Source organism: Sphaeramia orbicularis, chromosome 4 (genome assembly GCF_902148855.1).
Source record: "Sphaeramia orbicularis chromosome 4, fSphaOr1.1, whole genome shotgun sequence".
Lineage (NCBI taxonomy): Eukaryota > Metazoa > Chordata > Actinopteri > Kurtiformes > Apogonidae > Sphaeramia > Sphaeramia orbicularis.
The window spans coordinates 13,279,943-13,303,518 of NC_043960.1; the positions used below are offsets into that span (position 1 = coordinate 13,279,943).

General features: G+C 35.3%; 2 protein-coding genes and 1 long non-coding RNA gene across 7 annotated transcripts; 2 read left to right on the top strand and 1 right to left on the bottom strand.

Annotated features, from left to right (window-relative positions):
• Nucleotides 1–1,578: 1,578 nt before the first annotated feature.
• LOC115417997 (transmembrane protein 69-like) lies at nucleotides 1,579–6,632 on the top strand. Its single transcript, XM_030132268.1, has 3 exons — nucleotides 1,579–1,686; nucleotides 3,339–3,383; nucleotides 4,196–6,632. The coding sequence occupies exons 2-3, from the start codon at nucleotides 3,339–3,341 to the stop codon at nucleotides 4,958–4,960; spliced, it is 810 nt and encodes a 269-aa protein (XP_029988128.1). The 5' UTR covers nucleotides 1,579–1,686; the 3' UTR covers nucleotides 4,961–6,632.
• Nucleotides 6,092–23,576, bottom strand: LOC115417995 (calcium-binding mitochondrial carrier protein SCaMC-1). 3 transcript variants are annotated; one of them, XM_030132267.1, is made up of 11 exons: nucleotides 23,087–23,576; nucleotides 19,322–19,448; nucleotides 18,915–19,002; nucleotides 15,291–15,402; nucleotides 10,457–10,615; nucleotides 10,068–10,220; nucleotides 8,909–9,016; nucleotides 8,092–8,259; nucleotides 7,863–8,013; nucleotides 6,969–7,160; nucleotides 6,092–6,934 (listed from the first exon to the last, which is right to left on the bottom strand). In XM_030132267.1, the coding sequence occupies exons 1-10, from the start codon at nucleotides 23,264–23,266 to the stop codon at nucleotides 6,979–6,981; spliced, it is 1,428 nt and encodes a 475-aa protein (XP_029988127.1). In that variant the 5' UTR covers nucleotides 23,267–23,576; the 3' UTR covers nucleotides 6,092–6,934; nucleotides 6,969–6,978. The 3 variants fall into 3 exon arrangements, with proteins under 3 accessions (XP_029988127.1, XP_029988125.1, XP_029988124.1); XM_030132265.1 differs by having other exon boundaries at nucleotides 6,092–7,160; nucleotides 23,087–23,273; nucleotides 23,355–23,575; XM_030132264.1 differs by having other exon boundaries at nucleotides 6,092–7,160; nucleotides 23,087–23,575.
• LOC115417998 (uncharacterized) lies at nucleotides 13,195–20,479 on the top strand. 3 transcript variants are annotated; one of them, XR_003935231.1, is made up of 3 exons: nucleotides 13,195–13,790; nucleotides 17,101–17,225; nucleotides 19,383–20,479. It is a non-coding gene; the product is annotated as an uncharacterized LOC115417998 (long non-coding RNA). The 3 variants fall into 3 exon arrangements; XR_003935233.1 differs by lacking the exon at nucleotides 13,195–13,790 and adding an exon at nucleotides 15,522–15,775; XR_003935232.1 differs by lacking the exons at nucleotides 13,195–13,790; nucleotides 17,101–17,225 and adding an exon at nucleotides 17,574–17,951.

Genomic DNA, 23,576 nt, shown 5'->3' on the forward strand with positions numbered 1-23,576 from the left:
TCCTGCCCCCCGAAGGAGAGGCAAGGGTGTTGTTTTTGGTTAGATTTGTCTGTTTGTTTGTTAACACTCAAGCAACAAAACTATTGGTTGAATTCATACCGCACTGGGTTTATAGATTGCCAGTGACCCAGAAGAAATCCTGTTACATTTTAGGAAAAGCAGATCAAAGTTTAAAAAATTTTATGACTTTTTATGATTCTTATTTTATTTTATTTTTTTATTTTCCTATTTACTTATAATTGGTGAAATTTCAAATGTCTGCAGCAGCAAAACTATTGGTTGAATTCATACCAAATTGGGTTTATAGATTGCCAGTGACCCAGAATAGATATTATTACATTATGGGAACATTAGGTTGAGGTTAAAATTTTGTAAGAATTTTTAAAATCTTTTTTTTTTCCCCATTTACTTATTTCAAATTGCTATAAAAAAGTAAATTTTTACTCAATTTACTTAGAACGTAAATTGGTAATGGGGTACATGCAGAAGGGGGCATGTGGGTTTCCAGAAACTGTTTCATTAATTAACAACTCACCATCAAAAGTTGTCTTATTCATCATTTATCCTTAAATTATTATCAACAAGAACAAAACAGCAGGACAAATCTTTATCCCCTTTCCTTTTTGTTGTTCAGGATATTTGCTGGACGTCTGCAGGTGATGTACTGTATGTCCTCCGAGTTACAGTTGGATATGATGCACTGGTGATTTCCATGGCAACATACTCATTTTTAATGACTAAAAATAGATAGATAGATAGATAGATAGATAGATAGATAGATAGATAGATAGATAGATAGATAGATAGATAGATAGATAGATAGATAGATAGATAGATAGATAGATAGATAGATAGATAGATAGATAGATAGATAGATTGATTGATTGATTGATTGATTGATTGATTGATTGATTGATTGGACCCTAAGCCTTTTTGTAGTGACTATTTGTCATCAAAATTAAACCAACCTAAAAGTGACTGAACTTCAGACTTTAACATAACTCAAATATCCACTAGATGCACCATGGGTTTGTGGTTTACACAGTCAAAAACACAATGTCCACGCCATAGATGTATTTGAGGTGTTTTATTCTCAGGTTTTGCAGACAAACAACGCTTAAAGCCTATTTGCTGCCTCTCCTGCTCATCCTGTCATCCTACTGTCTGACTGACTGACCAGTAAAAATAAATAAATGAATAAAATAAAATAAAATAAACAACATAGGCTGGTCTCCCTTGGTGCTGCTATGTATGCCCAGGTACCCAAAGTCTAAGCCAATAATTGGAAAAAAAATAAAAAATAAAAAAAAAATAGGTGCTAAATACTAAAGACTGAAAATAATAACAATAACCATGAAAGTCAAATATATATATTCCAATTATTAAACAAACAAAGAAGCAAACAATCAAAAATAAATAATTAGCAAAAAAAATACTAAATTACGAAACAAAAAAAGTTAATTAACTTTGAAAAAAAAAAAAAACTAAATGAACAAATAGCTCCGACACCTCTGATGTTGGAATTATCTCACGACTGAAATGCAGAATGGAGCGGAACCAAACTTTCAGAGGCGAGACGAACACGGAAGGAATACAACAATGCACCGTCGTGTTCAGAGCTATCGCAGCCTGACCTCGGACACCACGATGGTTGTGTAGTTTATTAAACTTCAAATCAGAAACAGAGTAAGTATAATGTCTGTGATTCGAGGATGTTGTCTAGCATTTTACATCTTAGCAGTGTAATGAAACACGGCGTCCAAACGTTGTCATTTGAGTGTTTTAGAGTCTGTCTAAACACACGGACACATATTTATCTGGATTTGTAGACACTGACTTTGAAACGTCAACAGCTGAAGGTGTAAATAAACCCACTTTATAAATGTTTTTAGCTTCTATGTCTTGGTTGTCTGTGTCTCCACTTCAGTTTTGAGCCGAATAGAATTGAATGTGGACCATTATAAAAGCAGAGTGTTCTGAAATCTTCCAGTTTTGATGGAATGTTACATAATATATTAAATGATGTATTAACCCTTTCCTGCATGAATTGTGAGAACCTGAGTCAAGATTTATTTTTTGAGTGTTTTTATTCCTCCTTAACCATGAAAAAAACAATGTGATTGAGTCTTTTTTTTCTATGGAGTTACAAAAATATCCATGCATTTAATTTTTGAAGTAAAGAAACATGTTTAAAACCCAATATCAGAAAGTGATATGAAAACAATGAAATAAAAACATTTTTAATGCTGCTAATCTGATGTCTTCTCACATTTTAACATATTCTAATGCTAGTAATTACTCACTTCATGGAGATGATATGCAAGAAAAAAAAAAGAAAAAAAAACTTTGTCTAACAAATAACAATTGATTTACATTCAAAAATGTCACTGCAGATCAGGTTTATCAAGAACTGCACAGTTACAGTAATGGTATGAATGTCAGTGTATGGGATGATGCATAAGTGTCCACTGTGTTGGCTGATATGGAACTAAAACAACAAAACCCAAGAATATACAAGAGAACAGCTGTAGAATAACTGTCCACTGTAGTGACCTATGCATGAAAGGGTTAATAATGTTTGACAAAAATTTTTTAATGTGTATTTGTATTAGCTTTGTCAATTGAAAGTTAAAGTGAGTTGTTGAGTGTGGATGTACAAATGAAAAATTTAACAAATCGCTGTAATTGTACTAATAACAATGGGAACCAAAGCTAAAATGTCTTTAGCAACCTGGATATTGCTCTTTTGTTTTCCTGTTGGGCTGCAGTAGAAAGACAGAAGCAAAAAGCACTGGTAGAGGAAGACTATTCAAGTTTCAGAGATGCCTTTGAATACACTTGCACACAAACAGGGCTGTTCCTTTTCACTTAGACTGAAAATACATTGAGGTATAGGTCTAATAGGTCGTATTTATTTTATTTCATTGTAATTTCATCCTTTTTTCTCTCTCTCCTCTGCCCAGTTTACTCAGTTCTGGTTCTAGTTATTGTTACCATTATAATTACCACCATGGTTGTTATTGTTGGTTTTGTTGATATTCTCTTGTGAGGGTCTTCGCCATCTTCTTCTTCCTTTTTCTCCCCCCTTCACTCTTTTCTTCTCTTCTCCCCCTTTCTTCTCCTTCCCCTGTTCCTCCATGTTAGGTCCAGCATCGAAATGTGGTTCAGGAAAAAAAAAAAAAAAAAAAAAAGAAAATACGTTGAGGTATTTTTAATGGCTGCTTGGAGGAAAAATTATTACGATGTACAGTTTCAGTCATCATAAGGGCTTGTAAGTGGACTGTGTGCACTGTGGGTTTTCATTTCTTGACCATGTTTTTGTTTGCATTTCTCATCAGATGCTTTCTGCTTTATTCAGAGGAGGCACCTTCACTTCCCAGAAGGTAAGGGCCCTAACTTATTTGGATAATTGTTATTTATATGTTCTGAAGTTCCAGGGATGGTGCACATGTGAAGACATTTGTGTAAAAGTGTCATTTTAGAGAGTTCTTGGTTATTTTCCTATTGTAGTCCCTGGGTCAGTGTAAAGGCATCCACAAAAGACATTAAAAAAAAGAATGGCACCACTGTACATAGGAGGGAACATTTTATAAAAACACATAAAATACATTAAAACAAGGTCATAAACAAGATACATTAAACACACAAAAGCACTCTTAATAGCGTAAGGGTTAACAGCTATGTTTGCATAGTTTTAACCATGATTTTAGAATTATTTGTTCATAAATATAATATGTAAAGTCAAAGTAATATAAACTTTATTGTCCCTGAGGAGAAAAATCACACTAGAACATTTGTCCCTAGTTACATTAGAGTCATTAAACCTACATCAATGATAAAACGTAGAACATTTAGAAAAGCTAAGTCCTTAAAAGAGTTGCGCAATTAATCAAATTACAGTTACCTATTTTTAATTCAGTGTCACTGAGCAGAGAAAGGTACTGTGTAACCTTTTGTATTTTGTTCATAGTAGTTGAAGAAAATAGGTCTTCAACAATGGTCTGTAATCTGTACATTTTCTTAAATAAGCAGACAGATCAACTTAGATATTGTCCACGGTAATCAAGATTTTTTTCACCAAATTTCGCAGCCGTTGTGCTTGATTGTGAATCCTTTGTCTGTTAAATTAAGCTTTTGAATTCAGCAGCTTCATGGATTTTGTGCAGTTTATTAATCCCAAAGGGCTCTTTCTCAGGCATTGCTTTGGGCCAGTCCTTCACAGAGATGCTGGATCTCATCCCTGGTTGGAACATCTCATGGTGGACCTGGTTCACCACAGACCTGCTGGGCTTCATCACTCAGCCCCTACAGGGAAAGGCACAATGGACCAGCTGTTTGTTTCAATAGAACTGAGCCCAAATGGCACAAGCAGACTCATACTGCTACTTTTTTAGTGAAGAACCAACACTTCCACACTTCTGCTGTGAGGCTGAAGAAGCGTCCAAAGCCAGAACCTCCTCCCAGAGAGTTGGATCTGCTGCGCTATGACATGAGAGACTTGGGTAAGAGTCCCAAACCGGCGCTGTTCTTGGGACTAGCCGGACTGATCCCCTTCGTCTCCCCGCCTCTGTTCATGGGTGTGACTGAGGTCTACGTCCCAGAGCTGGCCTACGCCCAGATAGCCTATGGCGCCTCCATACTCTCTTTCCTGGGTGGAGCTCGGTGGGGATTCACACTTCCTGAGAGCAGCCCAGCCAAACCGGACTGGATAAACCTGTCCAACAGTGTGGTTCCGTCTCTGTTGGCTTGGGTGGCCATGCTGATGAGCGACAGCATCCTTCCTGCAGCCACCATGGTCATCATGGGACTTGGAATCTCACTGCATTATGATCTGTCTCTGCTGCCAACTTACCCCAGCTGGTTCAAAGCCCTGCGCGCCATTCTGACCATCGTGGCATTCTTTTCTATTCTTGGTACCATCATTGTGAATAACATTTACCCAGAAAAGAAACTGTTTTGAGAAGACAGTACAGTTAAAAAAACAATTCATAAAGTTAGATGAGGGATTATGGCTCCAATTCTGTTTTAAGTTTGTTATACGTCAAGATAAGGACGTACTGATCGATCACCACATGCTTTTATCTGTTGTCTGAGCTGCCTGTGTGTGTGCAGCTGTTCTCAGTTTGTTTCAGAACTGCTAAGTCTGGTTTCTAATGCTACCAAGTAGTTAAGTGCCTGTATCCCTAGTGGCAGGTGTTGTGTACTGAACTATGTGCATTTCTGATACTAAGTAAAGGTGAAAATTAAATTAATGTAAATTTTTGAGTTTTGCCTGCTAGCATTTAGTGGCAAGACACGTAATCAAAAATATCATCCTCTTCCAGATCAATTGATATTGCAGTCACTAGTATTAGCATCACCGCAGAATTTCAGGGTTGATGCATCCCTACTAGCAGATTGTTTCTGGCCATAGTCTGCATTGTTATTTAGATTTGAGCAATTTTAAGATGATATGAAAGAACCAGAACTTAATTATTTACACAAGGATGTGAGAAATGACCATAATTCCTGTTTATTCAAATAAATGCACTTGTAACTTAAAATCATGCTGGTTTTGTTTGACTAAGATGAGTTCAGTTCAACACATTGACCAAATTCACAATTTACTAGATCAGAAATTATCACTTTTTGTCAATTTTGTTTTGCCAAGGTTATAAAATAAAGTTTATTTGTGATATAAAAGGGTAAAAATCATTGTAAAACTATGTAATTGAGATATCTGGAAAAGCATCTCTCTTTTTAAATCGATAAATTAGCTCAGTTTTTGTCCTTGTAGATGTTCAGGATCAGCAGCTCAAGCCACGAGTACTGACATCACTGGAAAAGAAGTAGAGATTACTCCAGTTTAGAGCTTATGTAACACTAGCTTTAGGCAACTGAGGTCAACTGCACATCATGAAATGAGAAAATGCACGCACTGAAAAAGGCTTGCATGCCACTGAAGGTTTTTCATGTATTCTGATGATGTACCAAAGATTACTACTACCTTAAAGTTACTCAAGTTCAATTTATAGTTAAACTATAAATGCAAAAAATGGCTGAAAAAAATGAACATCACATCTCTCGCTTTTGTGTTTAAGTGTTTTTTTTAATTAATGTAAACACCAGTCTCTAATTCACCAAACATTGAAAATAAAGGCAGGAAAAAAATCCAAGATGGAGAACTCCATAGATATCTGAGGAAAATGACATAAGGCACATAACTTCCTGCCCACCAGCAGTGCTGAAAAGGTGCAAAATCTCTTGTTAAAAATGGAACCAACAAACAATCCTCAGGTGAAACCCACTCCTGAAATAATATACCTCAAACATAACAGCAGGTGAATGTAGAAATACAGTATTGCACTTATTTCCTCAGATTTCAACGTGAAACAGCTCCACCCTCGAATGACATCTTACATAATGTGTTGAGACTGTTTAAAGTCACAGGAGTTTGACTTTTCTATTTTTGGTTTGCAGACCTATGACTGACAGATCACAGTAGAACACTGATTCTTTCACCTGTGAATGCATTGTGTTTTATCAGATGAGAGTTTGGATGGTAAACTGTATAATAAGGTGCTTTTGGTCAATTATTACAAAAACATGTGAAACATTTCTCTTAAACAGGACCAATACATTAAACTTATGATTAAAAAAAAAAAAACATTGGCATTTCTAACCGAACCATCATTTTACCCCAAAAAATAAAGTTAACCTCTGAGTGTTTTGGTTTTCAAACTGTCTGCGGTGGGTGCAGCCTAGACCAACACCACACAAATGGAACCACTGCACTGAACACTGATGTTAATTCAGCAGGATTTTCTACTTGGTGGTGCAGATAAGTCCTGTATTCACTTTCTAAACATCTACAGTGGTTCCATTTGAGGCAGTCTGAGTTCAGACGTAGGTGATGAACTGGGTAAACAGGTTGTAAAAATTTGCTGCTCCTCTGTCTGTACTCTCACAGGCAAACAAAAGCACAGTCGACTCTGCTCCTTATTTCTGAATCCCGAGGCCAGACCGCATGTACTCGTACACCACATAGCTGATACTGACAGCAGGTAAGACCTTCATGAAATTGGGCAGGATGCCACGGTAAAGTCCAAAGAAGCCTTCCTTTTCCAGAATCTTCTTCACCATTAGGTTCATCGGCAACTGCTCAGAGCCCTCCAAAGACGCTACAAAACAAAAAAAAAACAAAACAAACATTAAAATTAGTCCAACTGTAGGAAAAAATTTGGTATTTCAGTGTTTTATGACCTGATGTCTGTGGAAATACTGTTGGATAAATGGACCAGTCAACAAACCAAATAAAGTATGAAACAGAGGCTTAAAAGTATTAGATTTTAAGGAAAATTGTTCTATACAGTATGTATTATTGGCCCTATAAGTTCAGTATCAATATGAAACACCTTAAGTTAAGGACAGCTGTGCTCTTATCTCATGCTGTATTCATCATCAACAAGTAGTACTGGATGGAAAGATGTCATGTGAGCAGACATGATCATACATATTAGATCCATGTCTTAGTATTGAGAGCAAAACAGCCAGACTGGTTTCAACAATTAATGCTAACTGATACAAAATGCTCAAATTACCTCATTTATTTATTTATATACTTTATTTTTATTAGTTTTATCAATAGACAATACAGCACAGAAACTAGAGGTCACTAGTTGATCACAAAATATTTAAATGACACACATTAATAATGATGCTTTGTTTTGTTTATAGTTCAGCCATTTTGTCCAGTGCTTTATGAAGATATGTTCCTTGATCCGTAGGTAATAAGTCAAAATTTCCATTGAATAAATTTCCTTTATTACAGCTAGCCACTGATCCTCACGGGGTGCATCAGTTTTGAGCCAGTTCGTCCTTACCTTGTGCCTGCATCCTGGTGCGGATCAGAGCCAGGGGGTAACTGGCCAGCTGACCACATGTACTGGAAATGGTACCGCAACCGAGTAGCACCAGAACGCCAGGGTTGGCCGTGTCCTTGGCGTAGTGAGACAACCAGAGGTTCTTCAAGCTCTGAGGGAGGTGAGACACACATGTTAGATGAGTAAATCACAGGAGGAACAGTTGTAAATCAGTTTTATATCACTCTACCTCATACACTGCCAGATCTATTCCAGCATATGGAATGATGCCCAGAATATTAGGAACATAGCCCTTGTAAAACGCCTTCAACCCCTCATTCTTAAGGATTTTCTTGGTGCAGTCAAACATTCCTGAGTACTGCCCGGTCTTCCTCAGAGTCAGACGAGTCTTCAGCACCTGAAAGCGTAAAGGTCAGTGTTTGAGACAGACATTCTATTGCATTCGACTGCATTTTGGGTAAATATTAAGAGGAGTTTGGCCAGATTTGGTCTTTAACTGTAGAAAAGCTGTCATATCATGTCATTACTGAAAAAACATTATGACCAAGTGTATTATCCAAATAGAAGAAGCTGTAATCTTTTAGTAAAGCATGTCACAATAAATACATGGACATGGTCTGCCAATCATATTCTCAACTCTTTGCTTTTAGAATCAGAATCATCTTTATTTGCAAAGTATGTAAACACATACAGGAAATAGATGTGGTTTCTAATAAATTATAAAAACAAATTTTTTATTTATTTTTTTTAATGTTAAAAAGTAAAATAAGAAAAAAATAATATATATGCATAAGGTCACAGTTTCAACTTCTATACAGATATAGTGCAATTTTTGTGCAAATGTGGATTTGATCTGGAAAACTCATCATTAAACTGATCATAAAATCAAGGAGGTTTTAGTCATATTGTGTCAATACTGAAACCCACAGTATTGATACCTCAGTAAGATACCTCTGCTCCAGTTCAGTTCTAACAGACCACTTCCTCAGACCCAGTCTTATGCAGGACATATCCACTTTACTGTGACTGCCTCAGGTTCTGCTCACCTCCATGGGGTAGATGGCAGTTTGTGCCGTGGCTCCAGCCAGCGACCCCGCCATGAACCTCTCATGTGTTCTGATCTTTCCTGGTTCGCTGGCCAGCATCTTCTTGTACTGAAGGGAAACCAAACAGAGCAGTGTGACATGAGGACTCAGTTACTGTGACAGACAGAGTGATGGTACAACTTCACATGATACATATGCATCACATTAGGTTGCAGTAATCTGCCCTGCCATAACCATGCAATATTTATTCAATATTTATCAAAAATAAATGCACTATTTTTATATAGACCTGGGTCACAGGTATATATACTGTTTTTATGGGAAATACATAGTTAATACTGTTAATAGAGATACATACTATTTCATAGATATACATAATGTTAATATTCATACATAGAGTTAATACTGTAAATTGCGCCTATTTATATTTCATTAAGTTTTATTTTTTATTCTACTAAGCTCTACTTTTATATTACTTTGTTCAATTATACATTTTTTTAAATAATATTTTCTTACCTTATTTTTACTGTTCGTTAACACTCTAGCAGCATAACCATTGGTTGAATTCATACCAAATTAGGTTTATAGATTGCCAGTGACCCAGAATAGATCTGATTACATTTTGGTAAAAGTAGGTCAAAGTTAAAATTTTTAATGAATTTTTTAAATCTTTCTTTTTCTCCCATTTACTTATAATGGGCGAAATTTCAAATGTCTATAAAAACATCAATTTTGTTTCAATTTACTTCCAACTTGGCACATATATAGAGGCAACTGATATGCTGACATCAGCAGATGCACAGACATATTGACATCAGCTGGATCGATGCCAAAATAAGCTACAATACGTTCGAGGGGCGGGGTTTGTTATGCCTGGCACCACTTGTTACCCTTCACATGCTATGGCTGTTTTTGATTCTAACTAGTTTTATAATTTCATATTCGCTCTATTCTTATTTCTGTAGCACCGGTGTTTGTAAATATTGCTGCACTGACTGGAGTTGCACTCCGAATTTCATTGTACACACAATGACAATAATTTCTATTCTATTCTGTTCTATTCTATTCTATTCTATTCTATGTGGGACTGTATTGGCTTAATTTCTTTTCAAACCAAGCCTGAAGCATGTGTTGTTTTTGTTTTGTTAAATGGATTTACCTTCTCGTAGGCCATAAATTTAATGGCCGTCTCAGGGGCGATCTTCAGGACGTTAATTCCGTTCCCTCTCCACAGAGAAGTTGGGCCTCCTTCTTTTAACATCTGCTTAAAACCACCAACTAGGCTGATCTTGTTGCTCTTGGAGGCATGCACCTATAAATAAAGAGGCTTAAATTAATGATTTCCAGGTACAACTAACAATAAACTACACCATCACAACATTGGATCATCGTTGTATTATTCACGGCATATTGAAATATATTATTTTATTGGATGATGCAAAAGTATAGTTTATTTTGGAACTTCTGGATCCCATAATCATACAAATTATTACTCTAAACTTGATCAATAAAGAAAATGACCTGTTACAAATAAGATCACTGACAGACCTGCATAAACACTTTCATTCTGTCCAGAGGGGCAGTGCCTGTACGGGACACAGCGCCTGCCATGGCTCCGGCTGACAGCTGCTTCCACCACAGGCCGGTGGTCTTCTCCTCCTCTGTGAACTCATCTGGGATGGTGAGACTGTCACCGATGTCCAGAACCTACACAATGTATGGTAATTAAAGACACAGACATCCTCTGAGTATTGCTTATGTGTGCTTTATAACCATAGTAAATCATAATATGGTTATTTTGACTAAGATGCTGCCTCTAAACAACCATTAACCCTGTTTAGAGGCAGCAGAAGGTGAGAAATGTTGATTTACTGAATAATCTTCCATTTGGGTGAAAACTACAGAAGGATGCATCCAAATGTACTCCCTTCCTGATATGAGATCCACCTTAACTTTTATAAACTGTCTCGTTCGTTGACCACGTGGACTTGTCAGTGCCCTCTGGTGGACATAATATGTAATTACAACTATCTCCCTTTTTCTAATCTTTGAAAAAGTAGACATACATGTGATCACCTAAAACTATTAAATAGCTTCATTGATAGATCAGAGATGAATCACTTTAGTCTAAACCAGGTTTTATTCATGATTAGAAGCTAGTTTTACTCAAGCCTTGTACTCATGGACAATTATAAGGTACTTCTAATATTCATTTAATTTAATTGAGAACTGTAGTTACTTTACATATTTAGTTTAAGTATATTTAATAAACTTAACACATGTATCACATGTATGACTTAATACAATAGATTATGATGAAAAAATATTATTTATGCATTTGGGGAAATTCACAATCTATCATGCAATAATTAATATATTTTTGGTTATATACCACTTACTATAATCTACTAGTAATATCTCACTATTAAAGCATCAGTCATTATAATCCAATAATAGGCTGTATGAGTTTATTGAAATTTCTTCCTAAGGCACACGAAAGTAAAAGTTTGGCTTTTTTACATTAAATAATTATCTTGATTATAAACAACATGATGAAACCAGTTCAGATACTTTTTTTTTTATGGAATGTCATTTGCAATATACTTTTTTTTCAGTAAAGCTGTGAACTCTTGTCCACACTGCAAATTATTTAGTTCTTACGCTTACCGTAGATTTAGTTGTGTTAGGTAATTCATCTTGTTTTGAGAGTTAATTTCTTATTTTAAGTGTTCATGCATCTATAAACATGCTTATTCATAGACATTATCATGCTGCATGGACAGATATTTTACTTATTTTGAGTACCTTTTTCCTCAGATTTAGTGTTTTTATCTTGTCTTTAGACACCCCTTTTTTGCAGTGCACTACAGAGAACAAAAATGCATCACGTGGTCTCAGTACAATATGCCACGCTACCTAATGGCATATTTTGTTCTTACTAATGCAAATATTTCCACACTTCTACACTGTGGTATCAGTACTTTTATTGTTTTTTTTTTGTTTTGTTTTTTTTTACAAGATCAGTTATCAGTATTTCTTCTACCTCTGGTTATGACTAACTGAACCCACCATATCCACCTCCACCTCATAGATCGCCCCATCTTCATCGTCAAAGTCGAGGAAAAACCAGTGTCTCTGTTGTTGCTGCTGCTGAGGCTGCAGCAGAGCCATCGCCATCTCAGGCTACTGATCCAGAACAAAACAGTCCCAGCACCAACAAAAGTCCTCCACTCAGACCGAGTAAGATCTTTTACACTATTCTAATCAAGTGCCACAGGTGTGTAGCTCTGGCCCAGTGAGAAGGAAGAAAAGCCCAGTCCCCGTCCAACAGTAACCATCTGTGTGAATGCTGGAGACGTGTGGAAGTCGTCAGGGCCATAGATGTTCTTTGACTCTCACTCTAACCCAGCACGTCGCCTCTGTTCTGTCCCGCTCTAGAATTACTTCCTCTCTTCTCATCCTGTCCCAATCCCACTGACGAACTAATCCCACTTAAGGACGGACTGAATTTAGTTTATCTCCGCCAAGCTTAGCAGCCACAGGTTTATTTAACCTCTGAGGGTGAGCCATGAACACAGACACCAAACGTCATCTGACGTCAGATTAGCCATTGACTGGAACTGGCTGCAGCACGCCACTATAGTACAGGGCACATTATACACTGATGTCCATAAGGTCGGAACAAATTGTTTTATATTATGTTGATATGTTATGATTCAGCTCTGGAAAAAATTAAGAGACCACTGCAATTTCCTCTAAAATCAGCATGACTGTAAATATGACAGCCATTCCATTCCTGTGTCTGTTGAATTCCAACACAAGTACACTTTATTCTGTTGAATAAACACCTGATCCATGTCTTATCTAAGGAGAAGTATAAAAAACACCACTGTAGCCATCACTATCTTCGTGGAATAGGACTAGCTGGGTGGCAAAAAAAAACTATGCTACTGATACAGCAAAAGTAATTTGAATTTAAAAAAAATACTATTGAAAACTACTGGACTTCTGCTCTGCACTGGAAAAAATCTAAATCTTACCAAGTGTATTTTTCTCATTTCTAATCAAAATATCTCATCACACTTAAAATAAGACATAATCACCTAAAGAGTAACTTTTCAGTGAGATATAAGAACTTATTTTTAGACAATAGATGTTGAAAATCTTATTTTAAGAAATCTTAGCAAGATAATTTTCATTTGTTCCATTGGCAGATTTTTTTTGCTTGAATTGAGCAAAAAAAAATCTTGAATTAAGCAAAAAAAAAAAAAAAGTGTAAGTGAGACTCATTATGTAATCATTGAACCTGATTAAATGTGATTACTGATCTGTACAAATAGGAATAAAAACAGGAATGTGCCTGAAAACTAAATTATTCCAACTTTATGGGCAACAGTGCAGTAACATAGCCAAAAATAAAAGTGAGTCACATTTGACATCTTGGGTACAAGCCTAATTTTTTTTATTATAAGATCATATTAATACTTTTTTAATCTTTGTGTATGGACCTTGTGTTTTTTCTATATGTCAGTCCTCATTCCACTTCAGACAGGCTTCTTTTCTCGTCATCCTCTGGTTTCCTCTTCTCACCTCTTTGCTAAAAAGTGAAAGTGTCTAATCTGTTTGGCATCGAGGTACTGATGTTTTGCCAAATCCAGAAACAGGTGACAGCTCTCATTCACAACGTTCTTTGTTTGAGCAGAAGATCTTAAACTGAAGGCTGGGACGCTTTAAGGACACCGAAGGAGTTAGAGTTTAACAGTTGTACTGCCGTGTAAAATCCATCTGAATTCAAATGTGGTTTATCTTTAAAGATTTATTTTATTAGCAGGCATCATTCAGCTGCTCAGACTGACCTCGACTCCAGAGAAAGTTCAACACTGTAAGAAACACTTTTACTACCACTTTTTTTCTGGTGATCATATTCCTTATACTTTTGAAAACTAAATACTGCTTTCCTGTACCTCACTGGGATGGGAAATTAATTCATATTCATCCTCCTGAGACCCAGCAATGCATTTTTGTCCTCTGAAGTGGACAAGAGTTTCACAGCTTTACTTCAAAAATAAAAATAGAAATTATTTTTTAAAATGTAAATGCTGTCCACTGTAAAGGACATTTCAAGATTCAAAAGTTAATTTGTCATTTGTACATGTACACATAGGAAGTCTTTATATATTCATAGGAACTCGCGGTCGTTCAGAGAGTCAGATAAAAGATACAAGACAAACACAATTCTACAAAAAAAAGCCATGTACATCAATAAATAAATAAATGTGTGTAAAAGTGCAAAGAAAACCTTACATAAAAGGGGAAAGACCATTGTGTATTGCATCTACCCAGGAGACATCATAAATACACCACAAGGAGGGAGCATATACACACACACACACACACACACACATATATATATATATATATATATATATATATATATATATATATATATTCATGTCTGCATATACACATACATTATATTGCACTATGCCCAATAAAAAAATAAATAAAAATAATGTATCTGGAAAAAAAACCCTGTTGCGTCATGCTGCTCCTAATCAAGGCAATTTCATGTAAAAGAGCCAAACCTTTTACTTACTGGGTCTAAGGAAGATAAGATTATCTACTATGTTTAGACACATTTAAACAGAAAATATAATGCAGTTTGCTTTGTGTTTCCCATCTTCGCATGAAAGTTTATTCAAATTTGTTTCGAGTAACCCTTTTAAGACTGCACTTACAACAGTCAGCCTAGGTGTCTTCATGTTTTCTTTGCAATGAGAGGGTCAGAAAAGGTCTTTTTTTCCCCAATTCTTTTGCACCTTTATTTTCAAGAAGAACTTAACTGTCAATATCTGGCCATTAATTATCATTATTATAAATAATAAATGCTTTAAATAGTGTGTTTTAGTAGTTTTTAGCATAGTTATCATCAGAAACAACTGTAAATGTCCATAATGAAACTTTTTGAGATTGCAAAAATAAACTTTCAACTATTTTGCATCTGTTCAAACATGCTTTTTAGTCTTGTACATTCAGTATCCATATTATGGCTTCATATTTTTTTGTTATTCCCAGGATTTTTTTGGCCTGTGTGGAAGTTTCTAAAATAGTTCCAGTTCCAATAGTGCCATTAAGTGTTACATAGTGTGGGAAAGCTCAGGATCTCAGCTTTCCGATGCCATTTGAATTTTGTGGATCAGCTAAACGGTTCAGGAGTTACAGTAGTTTGAATGCTGTAAAGTGCAAAATGTAGCGCCGGAAAGATTGTCGTTGTTAAAGGGTTAAATAATGAATAATTACCGTGATCTGTATTTCCTCACTCTGCACGCCACCTTATGGACTTGTATAACGGTATAACTCCTGAATCACGCTGTCCTCTTACCGTGCTGTGCTTCCAGTAGCGGATTATCTCCTGCAGGTTCGTGGCAGGGTTAAACAGGAAATGCTCCCTCCATTCATTCCAGTCCACGGTCATGGTGCCGTCTGCATCAATACTGGAACAAACAGGAAAATAAGATATTATAATAAGTTTTTGTAAGAGCCGTGGCACAAAAATGAAAATAAGTTACAGTTAAAGGTAGTTATTTCATTTAAACACCAGTATAAATAAAACATAAATGTTTAAAAAGAGCTGCATGCTTTATTGATTTAAATAAGTAATCCTTAATAAAGAGCTGGAGTAGACATGGGAGCATAGTTCTTCTACCGTGAGATTTGATGTAATTAAGTTTTTCCCTTTATAGGGCAAGTGAATCTCTGCATGCAATACAAGACAGTGACAGCAACAGTTCCAGTGAGGACAGTGGATCAACAATCTCAGGTCCAATGTGGTCTACAGGGTCTGTAAGGTCCACCTCTGCATGAACAGTGAGTGGACCTGCTTTGTTAGGTACCATGAAGTAATGGTACTAATGTAAGGAATGATATTCAAAGGGATAATGTGGATGTGGACAGGGGTCTGGATCAGCACTTATGATGGTCTAATGTTCTAAAAGTGATGTTCTAAAATATCATACAATCATATACTTCTTGGATTTTTTTTTTTTTTTGTCACATATAGGAAAGGAACCAAATATGGTAACTTCATTGACCTTGATTTTCTACATGACAATAAGAAAAATGTCACAAAAGTAATAAAGTCTTATTATGTCCTCCAATAACACACGAAGGTTAAAAATCTGAATTTCAGAGTATATCAATGAGTGCCCTATAAAGAGTTCATTGAAAGATTTAAACCATATTTAATTTCCCATCATTCACATTAGAATCATGCACTGCAAAAATCTAAATCTTACCAAATGTATTTTTCTCATTTCTTGTCAGAATATCTCATCACACTTAAAATAAGACATAATCACCCAAAGAGTAACTTTTCAGTGAGATATAAAAACCTATTTTTGGTCACTAGATCTTGAAAATCTTATTTCAAGATATCTTACCAAGAGAATTTTCACTTGTTCCATTGGCAGATTTTTTTTTTTTTTTGGCTTGAATTAAGCAAAAAAGAATCTTGAACAAAGCAAAAAAAAAAATCTTAAATTAAGCAAAAAAAATCTGCCAATGGAACAAGTGAAAATTATCTTGAAATAAGATTTGCAAGATCTATTGTCTAAAAATAAGTTCTTATATCTCACTGAAACGTTACTCTTCAGGTGATTGTGTCTTATTTTAAGTGTGATGAGATTTTTTTTTAAAACTCTTTTTTTATTGAAATTAGAACAATGACAATAAACAATAAAAAGTCCTATATAGTATCCAATATGTGATGTCAGAACAAGAACACTACACTTGCACTCACATGTACATACACACACACAAAAAAAAAAAAAGGGGGGGGGGGGGGTCTGTCTACTTACTTAATATTAAAGTAATCTATAAAGGGTTGCCAAATTGAATAAAATAACTATACATTATCTTTTAGTGAAAATTAGATTTTCTCCAAATGTAAGTGTTGCATAATGTCTTTGAACAGAGCCTGATGAGTTTGGGATGAGATATTTTGACTAGAAATGAGAAAAATACATTTGGTAAAATTTGGATTTTTGCAGTGTTACTGTGCCTCTGTGTTTCCTTTGTCCTTTTTTTTTCATTTCCTCTCTATGTCACATCCTCATAAATTACTCATTGTGGATTCTAAACAAATCTTTGTGTGATGCACACTCATGCACATTCTGTTTTACTTCTCCATTTAGGTCTGGCTGTCATGTTTGCTTCTTCGCATTTGCACCTTTAACATTTGTTTAAGCAAATACAGCCCATAGACAGTGTGAAGCTCCTTATGTAAACCAGGCCTGATCTGTTCCACCAACATGTAAAGGTACGTACAGGATCCAGTCCACCGCTGTTGAATGGAAAGTACTGTTATTTAAATGAGGAATATAATGTTCAAATAGGCTCCTTCATGTCTCATCAGTGTTCTTCTTCATTTACATATTAATAGGTGATTATAATGGTCTATTTTAACGTGAGCAGCTGGAAATATTCAGTTTCCACTTTCATCACAGTAGAATGAACATGAAGTTTTCTTGTTCCTATTAAAAGGGAAAATAAATAAATAAATAAATAAAATGCTAATAAATTATTGAAAACTTTTATTGTAGCCTAGGTTTACTCTCATTTTTACAATTTTTAACATAACTTACATTTCAGGAAATTTGTATGTCTTTATTTATTATTTAGCGCCAAAGTCAAAACCGTTACGTAACTATTTTGCTTTGGACAGAGAGTAAAGAGCTGCAGGATAATGGTGTGTATTTTCAGATTCTTGCAGTATTTTCTCCCTGATTTTGACTCCTGCAGCTTTCAGTAAAACTTTCTTCCATTATAGTTCATTTAACTCCTACTAATAACCTTATTCTTGTATGTTTGGACAATGTCTCAAACTCCAGCAAGATGTAAAAATGTCTGTGCTGACTCTTATCTTGTGTCATCAGTCTGACTGAACTAGTTATCAGTCCTTCACACTGGTCTCCACCTTTAACATCTGAACTGCTTCTGTTCACTTGTAGCTTGTGATCGTAATAGTTTTTGGTTTATTCTCCAAGTGTAAAAAGCTAAATATGTTCATGCTATTTTTTTTGTGCCTAAAGCCCTAACTAAAGTAAAACTCTGTAGTGGACAAGAGTTTTACAGCTTTACTTCAAAAATAATAATATAATTTTTTTTTTTACTTAAATGCTGTCCACTACAAAAGACATTGCATAAAAAATGTATCTAGTAAACAATCTGTTGCGTCATGGTGTTCCCAATCAAGGCACAAAAACCTTATATAAAAAGGGAAAAGATGAGACCATTGTGTATTGCACCGACCAACGAGACAATAAAATAAATAAATACACCGCAAGGAGGTAGTCAATCTAAACTAGCTCATATACATATATACATGTACACATATACACATACATTATATTGCCCTATGCCCACATGAATTTTTTATTTTTTAAATTTTTTTAAATCATAAAAAATGTATCTGGAAAAAAAAAACTGTTGCGTCATGCTGTTCCCAATCAAGGCAATTATTTAATGTAAAAAAGCCAAAACCTTTACTTACTTGGTCTAAGGGATATAAGATTATCTACTATGTTTAGACAAATTTTAACAAAAAATATGTCGTTTGCTTTCCGTTTCCTATCTTTGCTTGAAAGTTTATTCAAATTTGTTTCGAGTAACCCTTTTAAGACTGCCCTTATAACAGGCCGCCTAGGTGTCTTCATGTTTTATTTGCAATAAAAGTGCCAGAAAATGTCTTTTTTTGCCAATTATTTTACACTTTTGTTTTCAAGAAGAACTTAACTTTCAATATCTGGCCAATTAATTAGCATTATTATAAATAATAAATGCTTAAAACAGTGTGTTTTAGTAGGAAAAAAAACAGACTTCAAGTTTTTAAGCATATTTATTATCAGAAATAACTGTAAATGTCCATACTGAAACTTTTTCAGATTTCAAAAATAAACTTTCAACTATTTTAAGGTTATTAAACTTTCAACAGAATAACCAGCAATACCTTTGAAGGATCTTCTGTGCGTCCTCTTTGCTTATGTCCAGTCCCAGATCTGCAAGTGACTGCTTTATTTCCATAATGTCAATTTTTCCTGTTAAAAGTAAAAACAAAGAAATCTTGCCATTTTTGCACGTTAGAGCTGGTCAAGTAAATAATTCATTATTATACCAAGACACAATAAAGTGGAATTTGACCCCCTAAACATACTCAAAAACTCACCAAATTTGGCACGCTTGTCAAGTCCGATGAACAATTAGAAACAATATAAAAATGAATTTTACATTAAAGCTCTTAATGTTTTTTTTTTTTTCCATGATCACTTCTGTAAATATCATCGTAATAGTAACATATGTTCTCAAACAGTTAAATCCATAAACACTGTTTTTCTGATAAAATAATGACATTAATACCATCATTATTTTTGTCCAGACTCTTGAAGGTCAGCTGTAATTTCTTCTCATGTTCCTTCAGGTACTTGGAGAACTCCATGAAGTCCAGCCCATCATCTTTGTCCTGGTCTCCAGAGGAAACAATTTTCTAAAATGGAAAAAAAACAAAAACAAAACAGAAATATTAGCATAAAGACAAAAGATTAGAAGAAACTTGCTTTAGTTTTCAGGCGTCTGACCTTCTCAGTAGATTGAAGGAGAGGTTTGAGTTCTGCTCTGAGCTGAAGTTCATCTGCATCTGAGTATCGTGTCCTCATATTGACTCTAAATCTAAACAGTTCTGGTGTCATTTTATTTTGTTCTGGCATGGATAACACCATTTCCCTTTGACTTATGTGTTTTTGTTAATTTACTTCTGAAAGTGTTGAATTAATACAGATTCTGTTTTTTTTTTTAACAGATACAATCCCATATCAGTTAGATAACTTTCTACAGTTAATATTTTAAGATCAGCCTCTCAAAATGAACCCTGATCCTACAATAGTACATTCTTCAATTATTTAGATATATTTGTTTTGTATGTGTTTTAATTGAAATGACAAACAGTAAAAAAAAAAAAAACAAAACAAAAAACACTACAATGGTGGTAGTGAGAAAAGTCTTGAACAGGAGAATATTTTGAGAATCCCAGTCAAAAGTGATGTGGATAAATAAGGACATATGTCACAGTGAATAATATTATTTTTAGGAATATTGTATACATTTACCTTCTTTGGGATATATGAGCTGAATAGATATGCAGATTATTTTAACATCATCACAATGTCTAATATTAATGGCAACCCTTTAAAATATCCTCATCAATGCCACAGACATTTTCAAGGTTTAATTACTGTATTTTTTTTTTTTCTTCACTATTTTTATCATTTTAACTTAGTTTACTAAGTTTTCCACTGTCCAACTGTGGTAACCTTTGCAGTTGTTATTCCCATGTCTTGTTTCATGCTTTTACTGCCTCATCTTCTGTTTATATTTGTTGTTTTATTTCATGTACATACTTCTGCACCATTGAAAATAAGGGTTTTCCTTAATGTGCTTTCTGAGGGTTTAAATAATGAATGAATGATGGATTTCTAGACATGGTACGTGGTGTGAAAAGTTTGTGAAGGAATATTTAAAGCATTGACGTGTGTGTGTAATAATAATCAAATTAAGTTGTAAAAGCAAACGTATTGTGTATGATTATTACTTTTATCATATTTTATTACATAACGGCATGCTTAGAGGAGCCTCCAGTTTTTCAAACCACAGTCATCACTCCATAGCTTCTTTACTGAGTTATCAGCCTGTCCATTGACTGAGTAATGAGATGATTATTTGATTGGCAAAGGTGGGACCTTCACAGCCCACAATAAAAGCTCCCTATCCCTGTTTGAACTTTGAGACATGTTCAGAAATTCTTCACCTTTCACTTTGTTCTAAAAATGGAGCTACACTAAGAGAGCTATAATGTAACATGTAAGGATTATAAGACCGTTTTATTTTAACCAACTGTCAAAATAAGCAGCTATGAATTTTAATTTGAAGAAAACATGGTGATACCATAATACAGATGCGTATAAATGATGAGCTGCTGTTGAGAGTTTGGAGAATCAACACTTATATACGCTCGGCCTAGGGCAGGGGTCACCAATCCTGGTCTTTGAGGGCACGGTATCCTGCTTGTTTTAGATGTTTCCCTCTTCCAGCACAGGTGACGGTCATTATCAGGCTTCTGCAGAGCTTGATGATAGGCTTAGCATTTGAATCAAGTGTGTTGGAAGAGGGATACATCTAAAACATGCAGGATTCCAGCCTTCGAGGACTAGGATTGGTGACCCCTGGCCTAGGGGATACCGAAGTGCAGACATGAAGTGACACTCCCCTCCTTCCATGTCCCTTAACAAAAGGGACCAATTAAAAAGAAACCACCAGTAATCAACTAAACTGCGATATGAATTATTTATTAACAAAGAAGTAAAAAAAAAAAAGATATCAGGAGGGGAATCAAAGTAAAGAAAATAGCTAACAAAATAATACTTTAAATCCACTATACTTACTTACCAAACTAAGAAAAAGAAAAACCAAAATACATCCCTTTTACCTAATCTCCTAATTCAATAAACAGGAGAAAACTTTAAAATCATTGTCAGCTCATTTGCATCCATGAGCAAAATACTGTAAACAACAAAAAATGTGCAGAAAAACAAACAACTGTGTGTTACATCATAGCTTGTTCATGTCCTGCTCTAAACTATTAGAAGCACTGCCCCATACGAGGGAGGGCAAACATTTCTCTGTGGTCTCCTCATTAAATTAAATTCCTGCTGTGCTGGTCTGCATTGATATAAAATGTCCCAGAAAAGGGCAATAACATAAAAAAAAGGTCAGGTCAGGATGAAAACCAAGGTCTTCAAATGGTATTTTCCTGTTCATAGTGTAGAGGCTAACGTGAGCAAACCTTTTAGAAATAATGTTTAAAAAAGAACCATATTAATGATCTGAAATGGGACTGCTGAAGTAGAATCTTGAATGTGCTGCACTGGAACTGTGGTGTCAGATACAAACAGACTGGTTCTTAAGCAGTGGTTCCCAACCTTTTTTGCCTCGTGACCCCATTTTAACATCACAAATTTCTGGCGACCTCAGATATTCAAAACAGAGACATTTTTTTGCCAAAATTAATTAGCTCATGTAAAAGTTTGCTAAACTACGTTGCAAATAAATGTTTATTTTGGATAACATTTAGTCTATATAATGTATATTATTATGGACGGAGGCAGAAAAGCCGGGTGTAGATTACTGCACAAAGTGAGAATTTGATTTTCCTTGGTCAGGATATGTACAGTCAGTCCAGCTTGGATTTACAAGGCTGACAATTAATACTGAACAAACAAGAACTCAATAATTCAAACTATGAATTATGAAAGAGCTGCAGCATCTGAAACTGACCACAATGAACATTTGAAAGATAAACACTACCACAGTGCTTCAGTTTCAGCTTCAGAGTTTGTCATGTCTTTTACTTATTGTGAATGTCTCTCTCACCTCACCATATATTTTTATTACCCCAAGGTTGAAAAATTCTGAACTAAAGGATTTGCTGCTTTCTATTATATTTATGTTGTTGCATTAGTATTTCCATTTTATGCAACTTTAAACTTCTATTCTTCTATGTCTCAGAGGCAAATATACAGTATATTTGAAACTGAAACACTGCTTTAGTTACTTTCCAGATTTTAGTTTTCATCCACTTACTGTCCAGTGAAGACCACATGTCTCCAAGTGTTCCTCTAAAACTGTCTGAAAACCTAAATACTGTTTGTTTATTTTCTTCTTTTCCAGTAACATGGTTCTCACAGGGTGTTGATAACATCATATCAAACATATTATTATCTTGTATAATATGATGCATTGTTGTAGATTAAACTATCAACCATATATAAAGTTCAGTTTACAGCAGTATTTTTGCAACATATATATATGAATACATCACCATTTTTTATTTATTTATTTATTTATTTTAAATCAATTACTCGAAATTTCAGGGGACCCCACATGGGACCTCGACCCCCAGGTTGAAAAACACTGGGTTAGATATAGAGAAAATTAACTTGGGGACTCACACAAAAGTAACGCTGGGCCTTTATGGGTTAAGTACAGTTACATTATTATTTAAAGTATTTCTGAATATCTGTGCGTAAAGTTCTGCATGTTTATTACTGTATTCTGTCTCCGTGACTCTACCTGAGCTGCTCCTTTCCCAGTCCGGATGCCCATGGCAGCCAGGCCCTCCCTCAGCTCGGACACATCCACTTTTCCATCCTTGTTGGTGTCCAGTTTGGCGAACAGCTCCTCGTACGTTTTCGACGCATCTTCCGCGCACTGGCAGTCCGTAAAAAACAGCTTCCTCACAGCTTGGTACATGGTTGAACTGAGAATAAAAAAGTTTGGGCCCGTAAACCTCCACAAAAAGACACACACACAGAGAAACAGAGGAATTACAAACACACACACTAATTCCTGTGGTTTGCGCGTCTGGTTTCACGCAGTTTGGAGAGTCCTGGTAGACTTCCGCAGTGCAGTTTGGAGAAAAAGACGCAGAAAAGTCGGCATAAATCGGCGTTGTTCGTAATCCAGGGTTGGAAAAGTAATGTTAGGTTGGTTCAGAGAGACGGATGAGGTAGGTTGGCGGCGCAGAAAAAAGTGAAGGGTGGGGAAATTCGACGGAGTTGGC

Bases quoted from the DNA above. Each gene is read 5' to 3' on its own strand.
- LOC115417997 (XM_030132268.1), top strand. From the start codon at position 3,339: ATGCTTTCTGCTTTATTCAGAGGAGGCACCTTCACTTCCCAGAAG. The intron at 3,384-4,195 runs GTAAGGGCCCTA...GCTCTTTCTCAG, and splicing joins GCACCTTCACTTCCCAGAAG to GCATTGCTTTGGGCCAGTCC.
- LOC115417995 (XM_030132267.1), bottom strand. From the start codon at position 23,266: ATGTACCAAGCTGTGAGGAAGCTGTTTTTTACGGACTGCCAGTGCGCG. The intron at 19,449-23,086 runs GTAGAGTCACGG...TTTCCATTTTAG, and splicing joins CTGGGAAAGGAGCAGCTCAG to AAAATTGTTTCCTCTGGAGA. The intron at 15,403-18,914 runs GTATTGCTGGTT...TGTTTGTTCCAG, and splicing joins GCACAGAAGATCCTTCAAAG to TATTGATGCAGACGGCACCA.